This window comes from Mus caroli, unplaced genomic scaffold, assembly GCF_978045245.1.
Source record: "Mus caroli unplaced genomic scaffold, Mus_caroli_1 scaffold_19, whole genome shotgun sequence".
In the NCBI taxonomy this organism is placed as follows: domain Eukaryota; kingdom Metazoa; phylum Chordata; class Mammalia; order Rodentia; family Muridae; genus Mus; species Mus caroli.
This window is the reverse complement of record NW_028227274.1, coordinates 29,616,550-29,634,677: the sequence shown is the minus strand read 5'-3', so window position 1 is coordinate 29,634,677 and position 18,128 is coordinate 29,616,550. Positions and strand designations below refer to the sequence as shown.

The following is an 18,128-nucleotide window of genomic DNA, read 5'->3' as shown; positions in this document are numbered from 1 at the left end:
CACCTGAGCAAGGCATGTCATTATACATTCTGGGAAGATTAGAAGATCTATGTATAAAGAAGATGGCTCCCTCTGTTTCTTTTCTTACCTCATTATGAAAGCCAAAGAGAGGCTATCTTGACAAAGAATAGGTTTTCCTAACTGAATACTTTCTTTAAAGGGTTCTTTAAGTGATCAGGTTCTATAGATAAGAAGCCCCAATCTGGTGCATGCCATCTGCCTCAGGAACTCTGCGTACTAACTAGACTCACACTTGAAGTTAGTGTTCAATCACCAGAAATGATGGGCAATGTTCCTCTTGGCCCCATCTGGATAGTCAGGACGCACCACACATATAGGAAAGCAGAAGTCTGGGAACTTGTAGAAGTGCCAACAAAGATTAATGACTAAATATTATATGGGCACATCTACTTTTTAATTCAGTGATTTTAATTCAGTAATTAATTCTAAATGTTGGGTCATACCCAGTTTTTACATACTCAAAAAGGCTTAACAGTACAGAGATTAGAGCACTCTCAAGTTTAACACATCCCTACCATTAGCTCACTTCACATACTCATTTCTGTATCTGACCCTTAGGGGAAATGTGAATTCCCCCTGGCTGGAGCTCATTAGCGCTCAGTCTGGGGATCTCCCCTCCCTCCTCTTTATTCTTTCATGACATCTATTCCCAAGACTCTGCATAAACTGCAACATAAAGTATGTCATCACAGTAGCTAAATTTTAAGTAGTGAGCACCAGAATTGTTTTAAATATTGCAACATGTTAACATATTTGATCCTTTCAAGAACCCTATAAATTGCTGGGCAATGGTAGCACACGCCTTTAATTCCAGCACTTAGGAGGCAGAGGCCAGCCTGGTCTACAGAGTGAGTTTCAGGACAGCCAGGGCTACACAGAGAAAGCCTGTCTTGAGAGAGAGAAAAAAAAAATCCCATAAATTGAATACTATTGACTCTCACTTAAGAATAAATAATGAGGAGACATAGGTACATCACAGGGATAGAGAACTTGGGCCAGTATATGCAATTTCCTGGGTTCCACATCTAGACACTAGGGGTTTCAACATGGGGAGGGAAGAAAAAGATGAAGGATAAAGAAGAAAAGGGGATGGAAAGATTAATGAGGCTATAGAAAGATTAGTATGTCCAAGGTTATAGTATCAGATAAAGTCCAAGTTTGAATTCAACTCTGGGGTGGCAGAGCCTCTACTCACCATTCTAGGCCTAGTTAATACACACACAAACATGCCCACATCATTCTAGGGTTTCTGAATGAAATTCATTCTATGGGTCCTTACAGCAAAGCTATCATCCAAGAAAAATCTGAACTGCAGAATTAGTCTGACTAGACACCAACAGAATTCATGAGGAAGTTATAGAAGCGTTTTCCTATGGCAGTTTACAGGTAGATACATTACGTTAAATGCCCAATGCCATAATGACATGTCTTCATTCGAACCAAACTGTATTTAAAGTAAAAGTAAATCATGACTTACCTTTGATATCTCTATGGACAATCATATTACTATGCAAATAATGGACCCCCTCCAGAATCTGACGGGTGTACTTCCTCGTCACATTCTCAGTAAGAGCTCCGTAGGCTTTTAGTTGGTCCTTAATTGAACCCTAGAATAAAAGAAAATAACTAAACCTTCAGTTTAAAATAAAAACTGCTGCTAAATCCTTATTTTTAAGAGAATCCTACTTCATGGCTGAGAGATTCTTAGTGGAGAAGACAGGAGTTCTCAGGAAAATAACTGCATAGTTTCTGTTCTTTCAGATTTCTTACGTTGAACTAATTTCTTTGAGATTAACAAATTATAAGGTTTCCATATTTGTAGAACCTTTAATACAACCACAATTTATTTTCAAAAAATAACGTTGAAGCTAACTTACACTGGAAGCAGAATATCTGAAAACATCATAGTAGCATATAAACCTAGTGAGTAGCAGTGGGGTCACTATAACAACGATGCATAACGCTAAGAGTTACTGATGCCTGTGTGACATCAACACTGTCTACAACAGCACTGCCAGGTACTGATCGGCAGGCTCAAAAGGCAACCTTCCACCTTCAACATGGAACTCTAGCCATCTACTACCATAAAGACCCATAAATCAAATTTCTCCTTCCTAACTCACTCTACCTAATTATGAGAATATTGGTTTTTTTTTCCTTTTTAGTTTTTTAAAAATCATTTTGTCAAGTCTAGGTTGGCTTTGAACTTGAAATCCTCCTACCTCTACCTCCTGAGTGCTGAGATCACAGAAGTGTGCCACCATGCCTGGAGTAAGGCACCCATCTCTTAATGAGTAAAGATGCTAACTGCCATCTTGAAATTTTATTAGAATTAAAATTTATATATACAAAAAAAGGAATATACAGTGGTCACAATTTCATTTTACAATTACGAATGAAATCACTGCCACATTCTCCAGCAATAATTGTTGTCTCCAAGGACTCTGTCTGCTAACCTAGGCCTATTCCTGTAAGCTTCTAATCTCCGGACAATCTAACCTAGGCCTAAAATGTTTTCAGCCTCTGAGACTTACTGCTGAATAAGCTCACCCTTTCTAGTTCTTTCTGAACTTTGGCCGGCTGGTTCAACTCAGCTGGTTCAACTCAACTCCTCTCCAAGCTGACTGATTCAAATTGGCTTCTCTGAGCTTCTGACTGAATTGCTCTACTTGGCCTCAAACTAACTTTAGCAATCTGTTCTAATCTTTTGGCTCCTTCTCATTCTCTGGTCTGTTCTATCTTTACCTATGTCTAACTTGTTCTCACTTTGCAACCTGTCTCTCTATAACTGTCCCAGTAAAACTGTGCTCGCTCACACGCACTCGCTCTCTCACTCGTTCTCTCTCCCTCCCTCCCTCAACTTGCCTCTCCTTCCTGTCTGTTCATCTGTTCCCATGTGAGTTGGGCACATCCTATCTCTGACTCATTCTGTCAGTTCTTTCTCTGATTCGTCACTTTGCCCCTCAATTAGATATCACTTTCAAACATGGCTGCTTCCTTCTATATATTAACTTTACATTCATTGCTTGATATGAAAGATGAGTACTAAGGGTGTATCTGTATTCCAGCCAGAGGGATTAAAGGTGCCATGTGTGTGTCTGCATTCCAGCCAGATCATACAGACCTAGAAGGCCTTAGGATGTGGTCAGAGTAGCCATGTTTATACACACACATATATACACACATATGTATGTATATATAATATATATATACATATATGTGTGTGATATGCATACATATATGTGTATATACATATTATTATGTTTAATATACATACTATATATGTATAATAATATATAATATATACTTTAAATTGGGTAATGTTTAAAATTGAATATTCCTATGTACCGGTATTACATCTCAGATACTTTCTTATCTGAAACTTTACACTAGATGATGATCAGCAGTTCTACAGTAAGCAGGCAATGTCAGGTACAAAAGTTCATCTGTGACACAGCAGATCAAAAGACTGAACTGAAATCTCTTCACCTTATTTTTAAAAGGAATGTGAACTTACCCCTGGCATATACTCCATAAAGATGGAAAGTGTTTTCTCCTGAGGATCCCTCAAACAGCCATAATACTGAACAATTCGCTCATGCAACAAGTTTTTCAACAACTGAATTTCACACTCAAGTGCATTTACTTCCTGAAAGACAGAACTCCTGCTAAGTCTTTTTTAAAAAAACATTTACTACATTTCTCTGAATGTCTATGTGTGTGTGTGTGTCTCTGAATGTCTACTCCATGTGTGTGTGTGTCTCTGAATGTCTACTCCATGTGTGTGTATGTCTCTGAATGTCTATGTGTGTGTATGCCTCTGAATGTCTACTCCATGTGTGTGTGTGTCTCTGAATGTGTATATGTGTATATACATATTATTATGTATACTCCATGTGTGTGTATGTCTCTGAATGTCTATGTGTGTGTATGCCTCTGAATGTCTACTCTGTGTGTGTGTGTCTCTGAATGTCTACTCCATGTGTGTGTGTGTCTCTGAATGTCTACTCCATGTGTGTGTGTGTCTCTGAATGTCTACTCCATGTGTGTGTATGTCTCTGAATGTCTATGTGTGTGTATGCCTCTGAATGTCTACTCCATGTGTGTGTGTGTCTCTGAATGTGTATATGTGTATATACATATTATTATGTATACTCCATGTGTGTGTATGTCTCTGAATGTCTATGTGTGTGTATGCCTCTGAATGTCTACTCTGTGTGTGTGTGTCTCTGAATGTCTACTCCATGTGTGTGTGTGTCTCTGAATGTCTACTCCATGTGTGTGTGTGTGTGTATCTCTGAATGTCTACTCCATGTGTGTGTATGTCTCTGAATGTCTATGTGTGTGTATGCCTCTGAATGTCTACTCCATGTGTGTGTGTGTGTCTCTGAATGTCTATGTGTGTGTATGTCTCTGAATGTCTACTCCGTGTGTGTGTTGTCTGTACAGGTACCATGAAAACCATGCAGAGGGCAGAGACAACTTGCAAGAATCAGTTCTCTCTTTCAACCATGTGGGTTCCTGGAAGGTGGATTCTGGATACTGGGTGGCAAGCATCTTTACCTGCTAAACAATTTCACTGACCCTGTGTTAAGTCTTTAAAGCATAATAAAAGCAAAACACTCTTAGCTCATGGACTATCATGGTGATTTCATTATGAAATGGTTACTGTTAGATACAACATTTTAGTCTCTAACCAATGTTTTTTTTTTTTTTAATTTTTTAACATATGTGAATCTGTCTGGACCACATGTGTGCAGTGCCCTCAGAGGCCAGAAGAGGGTGTTCCACCAGCCCTGGATATGAAGTTAAGAGAGAGTTGTAAGCCTCTATGTGGGTATTGCAAACTGAGCCTGGGTCTTTTCTAAAAGCAGTCAATGTTCTCAACTGCAAGCCATGTCTCCAGACCTCAATGCCTTTTATTTAAGAGCCATGGTTGCATGCTAAGGTAACAGCAAGTCAGCCTAGAAACACAATTGAAGCACTAACACAACTGGCCATTTTCCCACAATCCCCAAATTCCACCTTATGTTGTTATGTTACATTTTAAAACTTCGTATCTACATTCAGGCAGTCTTAGGGAGGGGTGCACACACATCCACAGCACAACTGTGGCTGTCAGAGAACATGCAGGAGTTGGCTCTCCTCTTCTGCCATGTGGGCTCTGGGTAATGAATGACGTCTCTCTGGTTGAAGCAATCTGACTAGTCCTGCTTTTGTTCTTGCTTTGTTTCCCCTCCAAAGAAAAAAAAGCTTTTACAGTGGCCAGGTGGTCTGCACAATGCCTTTTTACCTTGCTGGTCTCTGGGCTGTCAGGGTTAAACTGAACTTGCTTAACAGCCAGCTCTCGTCCGGTATCAACATCATAGCAGAGGTAGACCCTACCAAAAGCTCCTTGGCCAAGCAGCTTGCCCAGTCTCCAGTTGGTCGGAGCTCGAGGTGCTGAAAAAGAACACATTCCTAAAATAAAATGTGATTCACTCAGATCCCTGAACATTCTAGATACAAGGGGAAATGATGACCACCCAAATCTTTCAAAAATGGTCTCCTTATTCTAAGAATTCTAACTCAAAGTTTGATCTCATGATTCCTTTTTGCAATGCAAATGTGACAGCTATCTTTCACTCAATCTAAAATAAAATACATCGTCTATATGATGCCCTATTTTTCCATATTTTATTACAGCAAATTACAAATATTTATAAATAGTCTTGTCAGACCCATCTATAACAAAGCCCATCTATAACAAAGAAGTGTGGAAAAGGTATCATTTCCACTCTCTATAAGAGAATCCAGGCAATATATAAAATTACAACTTTATTTTATGTATATGAGTGTTTTCCCTGCATGTGTGCATATTGTGCACCACATGCATACAGTGCCCAAAGAAGCCAGAAAAGGGCACAGTCCTATCCAGAGTGGAATTACAGATGGTTATAAGCTGCCTCTTGAGCGCTGAGTCAAACCTAGATGCTCTGAAAGAGCAGCCAGTACTTTTAACTACTGAACCATCTCTCTCCAGACCCTATAACTTAAATAAAAAAAAAAAAAAATTATGTAGCCCTGGCTTCCTTATAACTTGCTACATTGTTCAGGCTGGCCTTGAACTTTTGGTATGCCTGCTCTCAAGTATTGAAATTATAGTTGTGTACCACTCTGCCTGGAAAAAAATCATAACTTTTACTGAACATTTTTGATCACAGAGTACAGGGTACCCAATTAACCTAAAATCTAAGGAAAAGGAGGCACTCTAAACCAAGATGAAAAAGGAATGGTGAATCACAGAGAAAAGCCCATTCCAGCAACTAAGGAACGCCAAGCCTCACTACAACACGTGTGGCTGCCATGACAGCACTGAACCCTAGGAAAAGCAAATATACATGGGGTCCTACTTTCACAATATCTGCTGTTTATCTCTTCCTTGGACTCATAGAAGAGAGAGATCACAGAGAACCACACTTGGTGGTCAAGGTTAGAGAATGGAATGGTCCTGGGACCATGGTGACACATTTTTTTTTTTTTTTTTTGTTTTTCAAGACAGAGTTTCTCTGTGTAGCCCTGGCTGTCCTAGAACTCACGTTGTAGACCAGGCTGGTCTTGAACTCAGAAATTCGCCTGCCTCTGCCTCCCAAGTGCTGGGATTATAGATGTGCGCCAGCATGCCTGGTGGTAACACATAATTTTAATCCTATAACTAAGAAGGCAGAGGCAGGTGGATCTCCCGTAACAGTTCCAGTGCACCAGGGCTATAAAGTGAGAGCTGTACCCCAAAACAAAAACTGTCTTAAACTTCTTGAAGAAGAGTAAAAAGCATGTTACCACCATGTTAGAGCAGTGGAAAAGGAAAAGACACAAAACAAACAACTTCTCAGAACAAGAGATGATGGCCCTGGCCATCAAGAGTTTCTCCACTCCAGAAAAGTGGGAAGGATCTGTGATAAAGCCGATCTCTGAAAACGAAGAAATGGGGTCTGCTCAGGAGTGAAGGCAGGCAAACTGTCTCCCGTATGCTAGGCTTTGAAAAGAAGCAACAACCTCCTGCTCAGAGAGCAGGATGAGGATACAGCTTCCTTCTCTGAGAAGCAAGCACAACGAAAGGACCAAATGCTGGGGCTAGAGCACTATCATCTAGAAAATCATCTCTGCAAAGCTCTAGGGGAATTCGAAGCCCAAGGTGCACAGGTACGGGAGCAAACAAATTACCAACCCCGTAAAATGGGACTACACTGACTCAGACCCTCCTGGAAATCAACAAGGCAGAAGAGTTGTGCATGCCTGGGCATGAACTTTATTTATCTGTCTTCATGATCCTACAAGTGATGTCTGCGACTCCATGTAAAACTGTAAGACACATAAAAAGCAAACTTAAAACATGAACAAACCAACAAACAAATACACAAATGCACACAAACAACACACACATACCCCAGGCATAGTGGAGCACACCATTTATCCCAGCACTCAGGAAACAGAGGTAGAAGGATCTCTATGAGTTCAAGGCCAGCCTCACCTATAGAGGGAGTTACAGGACAGCCAAGGCCACATAGAAAGAACGGGGGGGGGGGGGGGGGGACACCGGATGTACAGTCAAATAAAACTGCTGGAATGAATATGTCCTCTCAATAAGATCATAAACAGGTAAACCCTTAAGTCCCAGCACTTGGGAGGTGAAGACATGAAGATCACAGTTCAAGGCCATCTTGGTCACCTTCTAATACCCATGGGATTTGAGGCCAGTCTAGTATACATGTCAAGATTCTGCCTCACAAAAGAGGGATTTCTCAAAGGAGAGCAAGAAAGAGAACAAAATGAGGGCACAGGGGTGGAGCAGCAGCACAAGCACAGGCCCAAGAGGAGGTCTGAGAGGCAGCCAGAGGGGAAAGAGCATACTATATGCTGAAGAAGACAAAGACTGAAAGTGAATTCCTCCTTGAAAAATATATAGCCGGGCGTGGTGGCGCACGCCTTTAATCCCAGCACTCGGGAGGCAGAGGCAGGCGAATTTCTGAGTTCGAGGCCAGCCTGGTCTACAAAGTGAGTGCCAGGACAGCCAGGGCTACACAGAAAAACCCTGTCTCGAAAAACCAAAAAAAAAAAAAAAAAAAAAAAAGAAAAATATATAGACCAGAAGACAAGGGATAATTTAAAAGCACTGGTTTTTATATTCTATTTTTTAAAGATTTATTTATTTATTATATGTAATTTAAATAAATAATTTATTTATTATATGTACACTGTAGCTGTCCTCAGACACTCCAGAAGAGGGAGTCAGATCTCATTACAGATGGCCGTGAGCCACCATGTGGTTGCTGGAATTTGAACTCAGGACCTTTGGAAGAGCAGTCAGTGCTCTTAACCACTGAGCCATCTCTCCAGCCCCTTATATTCTATTTCTTTAGAAAATTTATATGCAGAAAAATATCTTTCAGAAAATGAAGGGAAAAATAACTTTCAAACAAATAAATGTTAAATTAATGCATTGCCAATAGACTTGTATTACCAAAAAAAAAAAAAGGGTAAGTTCACTTCTTCAAGCAAGACTATTATACCTGACTGAATCTTGACTCTAAATAAACTGAAGGTATGCACAAAACACATATGAAATATTTTCTTTCCTTCTTTTTTTATTTGTTTATGTGTATGGGTGTTTTGCCTGTCTGTATATCTATGCACCTTATGTTTGCCTACTGCCCTCGGAACCCAGAAGAAGGCATTGGATCCTCTGGAACTGGAGTGACGGACAGTTGTGAGCTGGAAACTGAGCCCAGGTCCTCTGGAAAAGTAGCCAGAGTTCTCACCTGCTGAGCCACTGCTCCAAACCCTTCTCTCCTTCTTTTCAATCTCATTAAAGACAGTGGTCAAGAACCAAGTAAATGCAAGGTAGTAACCAAAACAAGGCTTTATACCACACAAAATTTGTTACAACATCTATCTTCAGGCCAGTGATGAAGATGCTGGGGATAAAGTTCAAAACCTGAATGTTGGGTCATTCTCCCTTGGGCTGGGAATCCCAAAAAGGATAAAAGAACAAAACGAACCAGGACCATCAAGCTTCCTGACCGCAGACTAAACATGACCAGCCTCTCTGTGCTCCACTACCATGCCTTTCCTTCTACGATGGACGCTATCCCCAAAGCTCATCAGTCAAAACAAACTCTTAAGTCAGTCTGGTCAAGTATTTTGTCACAGCAACAAGAAACAAGCTAATGTATATTCTTAACAAGTGTTACAGGTGTATATTCTTAACAAGTGTAACACTAACTCCTCCACACCACAAATTCACACACGTAAAAATACATACACACACATATACACACACATGCACGTACAGACAGACACATGCACATACAAACTGATACACTCAAAAATAAGAATGGGACTAGAAAGATGGCAACTCGGTGTTGATGTAATAATTTTGGAAAGTTCTGGAAACTTAAGTAAGTGGAGCCTTGGTAGAGAAAGTTTATCACTGGTCAGGAGGGTGCCTCTGAAGGTATATCTCACCTCCCTAAGCCTAAGTCTAAACCTAAGCTTGAGCCTAAGACTAAGCCATCCAAGAACCAAGTTCCACATGTCTAGTCCTGCTTGTCATTTCCTATGAGGTACGTATGTCCTCTCTCTGTCCTACTGTGTCTCCTCTACCAGTGCTTCCACCACCATGGTACTCTGCCTCAGCACAGACCAAGAATCAATGGAGCCAAGGACCATAGACTAAAACCTTGCACCAAAATAAACCTTTCCCTTAAGTTGTTTTGGTAAGATATTGAATCAGTAATGAACACACACATCTAGTAAATCTCTAAGCATATTTATGATCTAGATTAAATGCTATACTGTAATTTGTTTTTTCTCCACAAACCAATATCCTCATTAGGCTATCTCTTACAAGTCTCATACAAAGTCTCAGTGCTTAATAGACATGTAGACTAGAATGGGTAAGAACAATTAGTAACAGTTTTCCTTAAAAAAAAATAATGAAGAGCAATTAGCTAAGCTAGTTAGCAGTAACACACATATCTGATAGGATAGCCACCTTTAAAAAACATATTACTATCTCTTATGAAGAGAGTCATTTTTCCCTGAGTTCTGACTTGCCATTTACTCCTGGTGACACAAAACTATGCAATGTTTCTGCTACACAATTCTATTACTTACAACGGCTGGGTGGGCTGATGTCTGTGACAGTCAAAGTAGGATTGTCTATGTCACTCCCCCGTCTTCTTATTCGACTGTCGTCATACTCTGGGGTAAAGACACTGCTTCCACTACTAGTGCTTAAGGAGTGATCAGTAGGACTGAAGCTCACAGGAGACCGGAAACTGGTGCCCTGAGTCCTTCTAGCTCTTGGAAAAGTCTTCCGACCTACAAAGTGAAAACATAATTAACTTATTCCCCATGTACTACACTTTAAAGATACTTAAACATCTATAGTATGGGAAATAAAACTCTGCCCTGAAAATATAGGCTGAAATAACAGTGATTATGTGGGTGAAGGTGGTAGTGGATATAAATTCAAGCACTCTGTTATGGAAAGTGCACATATACTCATGTGCACATGAAAAACACAGAAAAAAACCCTTCACTTTCACACACACACAAAAAAATTCATTTCCAATAATGGCTTTAAAATAAACATAAAAACAAATTAGAAAGTTAGCGGTAGCAGAGAGATACTCTCCGTTCCGGTTGGTCTTGTTTTGTCAACTTGACACAAGCTAAAGTCATCTGGGAAGAGGAAATCTCAACTGAGGAACTACCTTCATCAGACTGGCTTGTAGGCAAGTCTGTGGAACACTTTCTGGATTAATGACAGATGTGGGAGGGTCCAGCTCACTGTAGGTGGGCCACCCCTGGACAGATGATCCTGAGCTATGTATGAAAGCTGTCTGAGCAGGCCATGAGAGCAAACCAGTAAGCAGCATTTTTCCATGGCTTCTGCTTCAGTTCCTACCTTGACCTCTTTTCATGATGGACTATAACCTGCTAGGCAAAATAAACCCTTTTATCCCCAAGTTGGTTTTGGTCATGATGTTTATCATAGTAGCAGATAGCAAACTAAGACACTGGCACATCTACATTCATCCACAACAGCGAAGAAATGGAAACAGTCTAGATATCCAACAAGATATGGATCATGAAAATGTGATCCACATACTGTAGCGGGTTGAACAAAAATGGCCCCACTAGGCTTATTATAGATTTGAAAGCTTGGACTCCAGTTGATGCACTATTTGGGAAGTATGAGGAGGTGTGGCTTTATGGGAGGCAGTGTGTCACTGGGGGTGGGCTTTGAGATTTCAAATGTCCAAGCTAGGCCCAGTGTCTCCCTTTCCTGCTGCCCTCTGATCCAAATGTAGAACTCTCAGCTATCTCTCCAGCACCATGTCTGCCATGCTTCCACCACGACCATAATGAACTGAATCTCTGAAACTTTAAGTCAGCCCCAATTAAGTGTCTCCTTTAAGAGAGTTACTATGATCGTGGTGTCTCTTCACAGCAATAGAACACTAAAATATGTCTGGTACATGTACATGCATATAGAGATCCAGGTCAACATTGGGTATCTTCTTCAATCACTGTCACCTTTATTATCTATCTATCTATCTATGGCATAATCATGTAATTTATTTATTAATTTCATTTATTTAAGACAGGGTATCTAACTATGTAATTCTGTAATTCTGACTGGCCTGGAACCCACAATGTAGACCAGGGTGGCCTCTCAAGTGCTAGGATTAAAGGCATGAGCCATGTGCCCAGCTGCCATCTTTATTTTTTGGCATACAAATTTTGGGCCTTTCACTGAACATGAGGTTCACTGATTCAGCTACACTGGCCAAGCTTCCGGGCCTACTTATTCCACACCCTCTCCTCCACACTCAGGTAAGGGGTGCACACTGCTGTGCCCAGCCTTTATATGGGCTCTGAGGACCTGAATTCAGGTTCCTGTGCTTAAGCAGCACACACTCTAACAGTTACCAGTAAAAAAGTCTCTTGTCCTATTTTTTTGTTTTGTTTGAAACCTTATAGCAAGCTGTCCTGGTACAATGTAGACCAGGCTGGCCCTGAACTCATAGAGATCCACCTGCCTCTGCCTCCTGAGTACTAAGACTATGTACTCCTTACCATTCCTGGCAAAAGTTTATCTGCTTTTTTTTTAACCAGAAAATTAAGTGACTCAAAAACAAATTATTTGGATATCATAAGTATGAGGCTTTTCAGATGTACGCTCTTCTTGTAATGTTTGCTTAGTGTTAATCTGTTCCTACAGTCTGGTGGTAAGTTCAACACTTACCGTCATTATACTCCTGGTGATGGTAGGAAACGTGGTACCTTCTTGGATATGTTCCTCCTTTTCCAAATTTCTCAAAAATGGGGTTATCATAGTCTGTTAAGTCATAAAAAATACTATCATCAAAAGTCAAATCTTTTTAATAATAAAAAGCATATTATCATTTTTAATTTTTTCAAAAAATTTCCCCTCCTAACCAAACCATGACATAAACATTCAAGCATGTAGAATTTATAGTCTAACCTGAAAACTCCTGATGATTATCTGGGTAGCTCTGTGCCCTAGGCATCCGTGATTTTGGGTAGCTTTCTCTATAAATAGAAAATGTAAAATTAAATTGAAGGAGGGTATGCAATAAAACAAAAAAAAATTTTTAAGTAATATCTGTATTTCTACATGTATTCGTGTTTGTGTGTATGTGTGTGTGTATAAAAGAGTTCACTTAAATACTAACATAATTTTTTAAAAAGAAAAACCTGTTTTGAAACACTCACTTGGTACATACAGACAAAAGCCTAGCTTTTAAATTAAGTACAGGGTAAGAATGATATATCTAGAAGCATGGAAGCGTGAAGCACCTGTACATCGGCTCAATGTTGGAAAATCATTTTTTTCCTGAAACTGTTTCTGGATCAACACTAAAGACATAATTTTAACTTACCAAACATTAATGTCAAATATTCAGGAGAGTTCACTAAAAATTTTCACTTTTTTTTTTTTTTAAAGAGGTGGGCAGAGTAGATTTTCCAAGACACTGACAGAGGTGTGGATGAGAGGAAAATGGACGTGAATCTCCAAAAGCGTTTCTCTTTTCATAAAGCATCCCAGAGCAGACAGACAAGCAAAGAGTCAAATACTAACTCTGTGCTACAGGAAGACAGCAAAACCGCAATGGCCTTCTGAGAACAGCAGAAGGCGCCCTGACAAACGCATATTAGGCACACAAAATGAACAATTTTTTAAAAAATGAAACTGCCAAAACCAATCATGAGTTTTATAAAAGTTTCAAGAGCTGTCATAAAACAATCATATGTAATCATATGTAATCATATCTGTTTGCCCTTGCTTCAAACACATTTCAGACAAGCAGAAACAGTAGGAAAACCATAATGTAACAACTAACAAAGACATTGAGCCCATGAAGTCAAAAGATTTATTCACAGTACAGAAACTACTTGCTGTCAGTGTAGACAATATCATTGAATGACACTCTTCAGAATGTAGAATAAAAGAATCATTGATAACTCCATATTCTGTGTGTATGCATTTTTATCAGTATGTACTGAAAAGCAGAACTAAAATCGTCATACCCATCCAAAGGACTATCAAGTGACGGGCAGCTTCCTGAGCCGGAGTTTTCAGGGCTGCTTAAAGACAATGGATCCAGCATCTGGGAAAACAAAGAGCCCACCATGACTCGGCCTGACAATAACCAAAGTCTCAGCTCCTGCACCGAACCGTGCCTGCCTGCCTGGATGCTGCCTGCTGTGCTCCTCCGCCTGGATAATACTAGACTGAACCTCTGAGCCTGTGAGCCAGCCCCAATTAAATTCTGTCCTTTGTATAAAACAAAAACAAAACTGTTTGAGACATGATGTGACATAAACTTCATACATTTAAAGTATATAATGCAATGGTCTCTAGCATATCAAGAAATGAATACGACTTTCTTTCCCCACAATTTTATAATTATTTTAGAGTCTTCAAAAGGAACAGTAACCAATAGCAGCTACTGTCCAGAATTACTCATTTCTAAACATCCTATATAAATAAGCTGGGATTACAGAAATCTTATGCGAGAAAAATATACTTTTCTATAGTCAAGTAATTGAAGCTAAAGTAATTTTGCTTACTGAAAGCTGAGCAATGTCAATAGAGACAAACCATCGAGTGACCATGCTACACTAGGATATGTAAAGTGCCACAGTGCCCACGTGGGCACTGAGACAGTGGAAGGACCTAACAGCCACCCCACAAAAACACCTGAGTACTACAAAGCAGAAGCACCTTTAAGACAGTTCACAAACCGCACTTCATAAAGTAGTTATAATTTTACCCTATCTTTAAAGTATTTATTAAGCTAGCAATGCCTTCAATATCAGCACTCTAGACTTCAAGGCCAACCTGATCTACTGAGTGAGTTTCTGGACAGTCAGTACTACACAGAGAAACCCTAACTCAAAAAAACCTAAATAAATAATAAATAAATAAATAAATAATTTATTAAGAAATCTGAATGTTAGTTAATTTAAGATTACAAGCCAAATGCACCAAAGACAAACAGTTCAAAACAAAAAACAAAAAAAACAGCTTGTTCTAGTAATTTTGATGCACCAATACAAAAAGCTATATATAAATTAATGGGCAGTTTATAATAACTTTTTGACTTAGGATAGATTGATTAGAGAAAATGTACACACACACACACACACACACACACACACACACACCATCCTTGGTGTCTTCCAAATCACGTTGGTCACCTGACCAGTGTATGTTAACATATAGTGAAAACCAGCATCCAGTCTGGCTTACTTGGTCCATGCTCTCTGGAATGAACTCTCCTTCACTGTTGATGCTAGTGAATGACCCATTCCGGGCAATCTGGTGTAGTTCGTCTGGAATGTATCCTGGAGGAGGGGAACTTCTATCCCTATTAGGGGGACCTCAAAAAGAAAAAATTATAAGATTTTATCCTTGTCAGCAAGGAAATTAATCTTTGTTCCAATTAAATAGGTCTCATTTCTAACTACATTAAAAAAAAAATAACTTCAGCAAATAAAATCCAGTATTTACAAAAGTTAATCAGAATGCTCAGATTCAGATCTTTTTAAAACCTTTCTAAATTTACACTCTACATAACCTCAATAGAATACGCTAACTCATACTCAAGTTTTTCTGACTGTTGACAACCATATCATGGGTTGATGACACACTATACAATCTTATGCCACAGCTTTTGAATTTCCAAAGACAATTTATATCTGCCTATATTTAATATAATCTGTGACTGGTATCTCCATATAGGAAAGGAATAAATAAGGGCTCACAATCAGGGCATGGTTTAAATCCCAGGGCAGGTTACCATCTTAGAGTCTTTGGCAACGGGTCTGTCCTCACATCAACGAGTGCAGTACTGCATTACATCTTGGTAAAATCACTCACTGTAAACTTGCTATGCACACTGAGCTCCATGGTATTCTTTCCATTAATTGTCTTTAATCTTTAGACACCTGAAGTAAGACTGCTCCTTACTCATTCAGCACATTTTGTATTTAATATTTTTTATTTAGTATCTGGATTTTACTTTTTATTACTTAAAATTAGGCTTTTGTAGTAAGCTATATTCTTTTTACTTAAATCTCTTCATAATTTTCCAGGTGTATTAGCATACATCTTTAATTCCAGCACTCAGGAGGCAAAGGTTGGCAGATCTCTAAGTTCAAATCCAGCCTGGTCTATATGGATAGTCCCAGATTAGCTAGGCCTATATATAAAGATATACTATATACTATAAATCCCTAGAATCTTTATAGTTTAAGAAAAAATAGAGGGGAGCCCGGCAGTTATTTAATTACTTGGTTAAAGTTTATTAACCAAGTTGTTGGCTTTCCTTGCAGTAATTTTTAAAGTACACAAACATATAAATGTTCTTCTATTTAAGTTTAAACTAAAAAAAAAGAAATAAGCACATGTAAAGGGGTCACCTGTTAAGTAGGAAGAAGGAGCCAGGGACCTATTAAGAAGGTGTAGAGATCTCATCTGCTGTCTGCAAAGAGGTGTGTGCTAAGCTTTGAGTGGAGCTCATGTAGGCTTTGTAACACCTACAGCCACTGTCATTACTGAATTCCTGATATTTTCATCTTTCTGCATACTTTTTTTAAATTATAGAGCATTTTTTAAATTATACACGCAACTAAAAGGAGACTGAGAAAGAGGGAAACTATAAAAGTTTCTCCATCCAATTATATAACTCATATTTCTTAATATTCATTTAATAGGCATGTTAACACACTCAGTAATTCTGCACCATTTTCAGTTTTTTCCTTATCCTGGCACCAAAGTCAAACAACAAGAATACTTACTAGTGGGTTAATATTGAGGAAATCAAAGGGCAATTTAACTAGTGCATGTAAGCTTTCCCTGTCTAACAACTGAAATGTAGTGGCTGTTTTACTTCCACAAAGAAGGCTAGCAGCTGTGCCTCCAGTTGGAGAAGAGCTCTGTCTGCAAGTACACTGGTTATGGCTTTCAGCCCACCGTCTAAAGGCAAGGGGAAAGTTACTGCTCTCAAACCAAAGTGACAGTGCAATGTTTGAATTCCCATAACTCAAACATTCTCTCAGTTTGGTGGTGGTGGTGGTGGTATTGTTTTGTTTTTGCTTTTGCTTTTTAGTAATCCCAAGTATATCTGAGTAAGGACAAAGAGTAGGCTCTACCTGTGTATCATCTTTGTGGGTCACATCTCTACTTTTCTGAAATAGACTCATGTGAGACAAAACACCTAAAAAAAAAAATGGTCATAAAACAGCTTCTTCTAGGCCCCTACACACTTGAGGCAGACATGCAGCTAGGTCTTCTTGTGGACCTCTAACAGCTGGAGTGGGAGCAGCCTCTGACTCTACTGCCTGCCTTTGGGTCCCCTTCCCCTGGCTGGGCTGCCTTGTCTGGCCTCAGTGGGAGGGGATGTGCTTAGTTCTGCTGCTGCGACTTTATGTGCCAGGGCAGGCTGGTACCCATGGGGGCTTCGTTGGGAGGATAGGACAGGGAGGAGGGGTGGCTACAACTGGGGTGTAAAGTGAATAAATAAATTAATTTTTAAAAAGCAGCTTCTTCTAGAAAACAAAAGAAAAAACCAACTGCTCTAGTTACTCACATGCTAACTTAATCTTTTCATTTATTGTCATTGCTAACTCTCCAAGTATCTGACTCTGTCCTCTTGTTTTCTCTTCCCAATTATGTGTCTCTCCTCTCCAACTTTCCCTTTCAAACTTATGCCTCCGTACAAGAACTCATGCTATCTGGAATGACTATATCCTCTGCCCTATCTGTTAAAAATAATTGTATCAGCTGTCTGTTCTTTTTTTTTTTTAATTAATCTTTTTTATTAGGTATTTTCCTCATTTACATTTCCAATGCTATCCAAAAAGTCCCCAATACACTCCCCCCCCCACTCCCCTACCCACCCACCCCCACCCCTTGGCCCTGGCATTCCCCTGTACTGGGGCATATAAAGTTTGTGTGTCCTATGGGCCTCTCTTTCCAGTGATGGCCGACTAGGCCATCTTTTGATACATATGCAGCTAGAGTCAAGAGCTCTGGGGTACTGGTTAATTCATAATGTTGTTCCACCTATAGGGTTGCAGTTCCCTTTAGCTCCTGTTCTTTAAGCAATGAAACTATTTTATTTTGTCTTTTTTGGTATTTTTAATGATACTTGAAGAATTTACCTTATAACTTTTATTTCTGTGCATGTATGAGTCTACACATATGCATGACCATGTGCATGTGAGTGCCAGAAGAGGCCAGAAAATACTGTTGGATCCCCTAGACCAAGAGCCACAGGTAACTAGGAGTCACCTGACACTGGTTCTAAGAAGCAAACTTTGGTCCTCTGCAAAAAGAAAACACTCTTAACCACATCTCTCCAGCTCCTATGGCGAATTCAGAACACCTCTGCCTAGCACAGGCTCAAGAAGGCCACCTCACAATATATAGTCCACGGAATCTTTTATTTCCTTTTATCAGAAGCTTAGGAATACGGAATGCATTATTGATGATAAATACAACAGGAACTGAGAGAACAATAATAAAA

At 39.5% G+C, this 18,128-nt stretch overlaps 1 protein-coding gene across 1 annotated transcript in view; it reads right to left on the bottom strand.

Moving 5' to 3' along the window:
- The window catches only part of Map3k2 (mitogen-activated protein kinase kinase kinase 2), a 69,613-nt gene that overhangs the window by 11,645 nt on the left and 39,840 nt on the right, over nt 1-18,128 (bottom strand). Inside the window, exons 8-15 of the mRNA XM_021150621.3 lie at nt 14,849-14,979; nt 13,624-13,703; nt 12,557-12,624; nt 12,317-12,409; nt 10,177-10,383; nt 5,315-5,463; nt 3,539-3,670; nt 1,499-1,628 (exon numbers count right to left, since the gene is read on the bottom strand). Of these exons, the coding sequence (XP_021006280.1) occupies nt 1,499-1,628; nt 3,539-3,670; nt 5,315-5,463; nt 10,177-10,383; nt 12,317-12,409; nt 12,557-12,624; nt 13,624-13,703; nt 14,849-14,979 (990 nt within the window). The remainder of the gene's footprint in view (nt 1-1,498; nt 1,629-3,538; nt 3,671-5,314; nt 5,464-10,176; nt 10,384-12,316; nt 12,410-12,556; nt 12,625-13,623; nt 13,704-14,848; nt 14,980-18,128) is intronic.